Consider the following 6,031-nt stretch of genomic DNA (forward strand, 5'->3'; position numbering starts at 1 on the left):
AAAAAAAACTTAATGGCTTTCCTAAGCTTATAGATGTTTCACATCAAAAACACTTCAGGTTTAATGTCTGTGCAACTAGATTGTGATGAGATACTAAAGAAGCAAAACCAATTAAAAATAAAATAAAAAAGAAGGAAAAAAAAGGGTATACATATTTTAACTGATAGAGCTGAGAGTCAGTCGCTCCTGTGTCTCACCTCAAGCGGCGGGGGGAAGAAGGTGCTGGTGAGTCTGTATACGTTCTCCGAGTTGACCTGGATGCTGACGTTGTTGAAGCGCACCTCGTGGAAGATTACCGTGCTATCTCGAGGGCAAAGATCGCTCTCACCGGCGTACGCAGAGAATATGATTGTGTTTTCTGTGTAACACTGAGGCTGGTTGTCACTGATCGCACCGTCCACATAATGCTGAGTGGAAAATGAGGATGTTGATCAGTGGGTAGAGCCAGAAATGTATTAAGGCACACTATAACCATCATAACCACAAGTTCTTACATATTCAGAATGATGAACATTGTCCAAAATACTGTACACCATCATGAAGACGTAATAAACATACCATGCAGTAACTAAAATCAACCTGACAGGTAACATTGAGCAAGTATAATGTTTGAGTGGATGCAACCACCCTGTATAGATTATAAAGTCACACAAAGTAACTAAAACTATGTGACGCTGTTTCTAAAACCTGTAGGTTTTACTTTAGAAATATTAGAGGCTGTAGCTTGTGGTCTAATATTCTGTTGTATTTTTCCATAAGGTTTAAGGGCTTGTGCATTTCCTTACGTGTGTATTGGTGCCTAACCCTTTCTCTATATGCCAGAATTTTAACATTTAGGGTTGAGCACTCTGGTAGCTGGATGGGTCTACTACACCTAGACTAGGGGCCACAACACAGATAAGTTGAGGTTCAGAAACATGTGCATCAATACCGTTTAAAAACAGTTAACATTTTTGCTTTGATTTAGGCACAGGACGTGGCATTAAACTCAACCTAGATGCAGTTTCAAGGTAAACATTTCCTCATATAGAGTACTAAATGATGCGGAGCTGGAACGTTGACCGACTGAGTGAAGCTCACTATAAATGCCCTGGTTTAAGAGAAAACTTTGCATATCCTAGCTGGCTGGTTCACTCACCACTCCACGGTAAGTAGGTGGAATCACACCACAGTAGAACGGGATGAAGCAGCTGCATAAGAGGGCCTGGAAAAGGCGGACATTACTGCAAACTATTTACAGAAACTCTGGTTACACAAACAATAACTTCTTTAAAATGTTGACAATAGTTAAGAACATTTTAAGTCTTATTTTAAAAGAGACCGGGCTGTTTAAAATTACAAGATAAAAATCAGATTTGACCGTAAACTATTGGAAAAATCCCTCCTCCAGTTCTGCTCAAGGAAGGTGCAGCCCCCACATATTTCTCAATTTACAGTTGCATCTTTTTTAAAACAACAAAGCATTTCCTCTGGATAAAAAGGCTTAGCTTTCCTCCCAAAATTGTAAAATATACCTGAACAAGCTCCTCTTTGCTGTCAAACTCCGTCACTAGTTTGTTCTTCCCATCAGACACTCTGGTCAGGGACACACAGAGCTTCCCAGAGGCTCGGACATGGGCGTCTTCTGGAAGACACCCCATCAGAGAGTCTCGTACTATCTGCAACATATTGAAAGCTGGGTGCAGGGGCCCCAGTTTGCGCTTCCTGCCCTCTTTGGTAAGAAGCATCAAATCAGCACAGCTTTTCTCTGCACAAAGAAACGGTAATTAGAGTGCATGTATTATAGAAATGCTGCACTGGAAACTTGGGAATTTTTTTATTTTCTAAATAAAACTATTAAGGATCTGTTAGGTTGCAAACATTTCCACGTTATTAGAAACTCACAGCAGAAACACTGCATATACAGTTTAAAAAAATAGAAACCCTGACTTTAGATCTTAAAACTAGAAGTTATTTTGTCAACTAAAAGAAATTAAGATTAGCCAGGCTGAAAATAAAACACACAATTTTGTACTATCTGGATCAGGTTCCAAGATTTTATGAATAAATTGAATCATGGCATCTTGGGATCTTTTATGAGCCAATGAATGCAGAATATAACACTAATGTTACAGTTTGGTACAGAAGGTTTCCCATCTCACATGTACACTGTAGATTCTGCCCATCCAAGTGTTAAGGGTGGGTCTTTTTCTTTAGTTTGTTTTGTTGGCATTTATTGCTATAATATCTTAACTGTGCACAAGTTAGTTACCCATTTTTTTACTTTTGAATTCAGAAAATCTGAGTTGTCCAAACATCAACAATTCCACAGATCAAAAGTCTTTCTGGTGTATGTCCATGAGGAGACTAATGAGGTCAATGTGAGTACACGCAATGTGTCTTATGAAGAGCATCACATCTATGCCGAATCATATACTATAACGTAATGATTTAAATAGCATCTTGAACATTGTTTCATTCAACCCAGCAATTTGCCAATTACCAACGCAGCGTTAAACTGGCAGATTGTTGAATGACGTTTGGTCAGTCGAGAAGGAACGTTCAGCTCACCGATGGGGATTCCTACAGAAACAATAGCAGCCGTCACAGCACCTGCAGACGCTCCACAGATTTTAGAGGCGTCTTGAATTAAGCGAGGGAACCGTTCGAGGATACAGGAGCAGGCGCCAATATAATACACCCCCATAAAACCGCATCCTGCGAAGGAGATGTTCCACTCTTTCGTCAAATCAAGCATCTTCTCAGTTGCAACTTCACCACAGAAACTAACTAAAATCTTATTGGAATGTAAAATGATGGGGAGTATTGTTGGCCAACTGCTACCTTCACTCCACCTGCAAACATCATCCAAAGGTGACGAAGATATCCAACTGTTGTGTAATTTCCCATTTTATATTTAATTTGATTGGGAACTTTTTCCTATTGGCTGGAATAGGTCACATGATAGCAGAATGCGTTGGCAGCCACTGCTAGTAACTTCCCTGCTCACTGTTTGTTGTTATTATTACAGCCTGTTGACTACTCTACATACCTTTCAGAAACAGCTTTTGTTTTAAAAAAAAAATGAGCATTCCAGTGGTGGACTTTGGCGCATACAGCCTAAGTGAGGAAGATGTGACTGACGACCAGATGCAAAACTTAAGCAAAGATTTGAAAACAGCTTTTACGGAAGTTGGTTTTGTTTTTCTGAAGAACACTGGGATCACTCAGGAGGAGGTGAGAAAAGCAAATCCAGTGAAAGTTAGTTGGGTGTGTTGCAGTGGTGGAAAACGTATTCCGAAAAGCTGTCAACTACACAATAGACTACTTAAAGTATGTGATTTGTATGTAAAGTATGTGTAAGTGAAAGTTAGTTTTATATGATGTTTTGGGTTAATAGTACTGCTGTATGCTCCACTATACACTGTTGGGTAGTCTAATCTACAGCAATGCAATACTTTCTATAAGACCATTGTGTGTTTGTCACTAAATTCAACTTTTCGTGGTGTCAGAAAAACAGCCCTATTTTCAGCTTTGTATCTGCATTTTCCAGCTGATCCAATTTTTCTTAAGGACCAATTTATCCTTTTGTTTCTTCAAAGATTCAAAGTTGGAATCACTAAATTTGGAGATACATTTTTCACTGGACAGGATGTGTATGCAATATTGAAATCTGAAAAGTAACTAAAAAAACTCAGACAAATGTGGTGCTTAAAGTAGACATGCATCTTTTCTCCTGGTGTGTGTTGGATAGGTGGACCGTGTCATGGCTATATCCAAGACGTTCTTCCTGCAGCCAGATGAAGTGAAGCAACCCTTCAGCAGGAAAAGCTTTGCCCACAATCCCAACCACGGCTGGGTGTCTCTGGAGATGGAGAAGTAGGAATCAGAAAAAGAACACAAGTTATTGTGCGCTCGCCTGCACAATTGTTTTAAATTGAAATAACTTTTTTTTTTCAGGTTGAATCCACGTCGGCCGGGAGACCTAAAGGAGGCATTCAACTATGCTTCACTACACCCTGACATTGTAAAGATTCCTTATCTAAGCTTGTCAGACTTTGATCACACAACAGAGACAGAAACAAGATAACTTCATTCTGTATTAGTTTGGAGATCAAAGTACAAGTAACTTTATTGGGTTTTTTATTTTACCAGAGAATGTTCTGTTCTAGTTGCAGCCTGATTGATGATATTTGGTATGGTATCAGCAAACAAGAAAAATGGCAAACAAGAAATTGCGCCACAATAATTGCAATAGATGTTTGAAATATATTTGAAGTCATTAAAGTCAATTTTACTTATGTAGCCCAATATCAAAAATGTGCTCCAAGGGGCTTTACAATCAATACGATATACGGCACCCTCTATCCTTAGGCCCTAGATTCAGATCAGAAAACTGCCCTCATAAAAATGTCATGTTTATTATTCCTGTCTCCTGCTCAGCCCATATTTAAAAACTGCAGATAAATAGATTTTTTAACTTTCAAATATGAATATCAGTGTCATCCTCAGAAATCCAATATCTGTGAGGCTCTAATTCCGTTCTCATCTGCTGTAGAGATGGCCGTCTATAAAAGGGTTCCAGGAGATCCAGACGTCTTTCTTCCAGCGCTGTACAGAGCTAAGTCTGCGGGTGCTGAGGGTGATGGCCCACAGTCTGGGTCTGAACCCGGAGGTGTTCCTGGGTGCGCACCGTTTAATAGGAAGTATGTACACTCGCTACTCCCACTTTGGAGTGTGGTATTGTTGCCTGGGTTTAAGCTGAGGACAGTCAATGCGTCTAGATCAGCTGATGTGTGACAACACTGTGATCCTTTGTGTATCTGAATGCAGTCTTCTGAGCATGGGTGGCACATCTCACATTCGCAAAATTGTATTCTGCTGAGCAGGTAAAAACAAAGATCTGCTCACAGCCACAGAGCTGATAGTTAGTAGGTAGGTATAGCATTATCCGTGCAGATCCCACTACACATACATTTCCCAGCTGGTTTAGGGATTTAAACATTCCTATAGGGCCGTAGCTAATGATTATTTGCATTGTTGATTATTTTCTCAATTAATCAATGTAGCTGTTTGGTCTAAAAATGTCAGAAAATGGTGAAAAATGTGGATCGGTGTTTTCCGAAGCCCAAGATGACGTCCTCAAATGTCTTGTTTTGTCCGCAACCCAAAGATATTTCAGGTTGCTGTCACAGAGGAGTGAAGAAACTGGAACATATTCGCATTTAAGAAGCTGGAGTCAGAAAGTTTGTACTTTTTATGTGTAAAAAAACCAACTCACTCAACGACAGTTGGCAATCAATTTTAATAGTTGACAACTAATCAATTAATCCTTGCAGCTCTACTTTCCATACTCTAAAAACTAACTCACTAAGTCACAGTGAGTGAGTCTTCTCTCTCAGCAGCACAATGTTTGACTTCCACATTGACTCATGTTTACTGGAACAGCATCTTTTATTTAATATATTCTCAGACAGCCAAGCTTTAGTTTACCGTCTTGTTCTTCAATCTCAGGCCCACTGTAAACTCTTTATTAATATATTAATATACCAGGCGGGTCTTAACAGTGTTGTTGTGTCTCCTCTAGCTGATGAGAATGGCACAACCCTGCGGTCTCTGTACTACCCACCAGTAAACCATGAGACAGTGAAGGAGGGTCAGCTGCGATGTGGAGAACATTCCGACTATGGCAGCATCACCCTGCTGTTTAGCAGCTCTGAGGGTCTGCAGGTAACACCGCTGACTAGGGCTGGGGATTGTTAAATAAAATGTGGATACTGATACCCATTCCAATATCGTGACTTTGATACTGGTTCCTGAACGAGTATACAAAAGAAATTACAATATTACACATTATGGCACAAATCTTTTTATTTCTTTTTCTACTGCGTGAGACCCATCTCTGTGTGTAATGTAGAGTTTTTCTTGCGTGTCTTTATGAAAATGTTAGACAGCCGATCACAGAAATTTTAGATCCTGGCAGAAGCATGCTACATGCTTATTGGCTGACTTAATTAATTCATTTTTAGTTTTATGGTGTTTTATTATTGCT

The 6,031-nt window shown here is 39.6% G+C and overlaps 2 protein-coding genes across 3 annotated transcripts in view; one reads left to right on the top strand and one right to left on the bottom strand.

The window, feature by feature from the left end:
- LOC116693591 (patatin-like phospholipase domain-containing protein 2) overlaps positions 1 to 2,859 on the bottom strand; it is a 5,804-nt gene extending 2,945 nt beyond the window's left edge. Inside the window, exons 1-4 of one of the 2 annotated variants that reach the window (XM_032522623.1) lie at positions 2,835 to 2,859; positions 1,515 to 1,747; positions 1,139 to 1,204; positions 198 to 407 (exon numbers count right to left, since the gene is read on the bottom strand). In XM_032522623.1, coding sequence (XP_032378514.1) covers positions 198 to 407; positions 1,139 to 1,204; positions 1,515 to 1,747; positions 2,835 to 2,847 — 522 coding nt within the window. In that variant the 5' untranslated portion in view covers positions 2,848 to 2,859. Of the gene's footprint in view, positions 1 to 197; positions 408 to 1,138; positions 1,205 to 1,514; positions 1,748 to 2,550; positions 2,738 to 2,834 lie in introns of those variants that run through there. The other variant, XM_032522622.1, reaches the window with a different exon arrangement.
- Positions 2,860 to 2,951: 92 nt separating this feature from the next.
- Positions 2,952 to 6,031, top strand: part of si:dkey-10o6.2 (2-oxoglutarate-dependent dioxygenase htyE) — a 5,429-nt gene continuing 2,349 nt past the window's right edge. Inside the window, exons 1-5 of the mRNA XM_032522646.1 lie at positions 2,952 to 3,216; positions 3,734 to 3,858; positions 3,940 to 4,006; positions 4,538 to 4,685; positions 5,567 to 5,709. Coding sequence (XP_032378537.1) covers positions 3,064 to 3,216; positions 3,734 to 3,858; positions 3,940 to 4,006; positions 4,538 to 4,685; positions 5,567 to 5,709 — 636 coding nt within the window. The 5' untranslated portion in view covers positions 2,952 to 3,063. The remainder of the gene's footprint in view (positions 3,217 to 3,733; positions 3,859 to 3,939; positions 4,007 to 4,537; positions 4,686 to 5,566; positions 5,710 to 6,031) is intronic.

The sequence above is a fragment of the Etheostoma spectabile genome, chromosome 8, assembly GCF_008692095.1.
Source record: "Etheostoma spectabile isolate EspeVRDwgs_2016 chromosome 8, UIUC_Espe_1.0, whole genome shotgun sequence".
Taxonomy (NCBI): domain Eukaryota; kingdom Metazoa; phylum Chordata; class Actinopteri; order Perciformes; family Percidae; genus Etheostoma; species Etheostoma spectabile.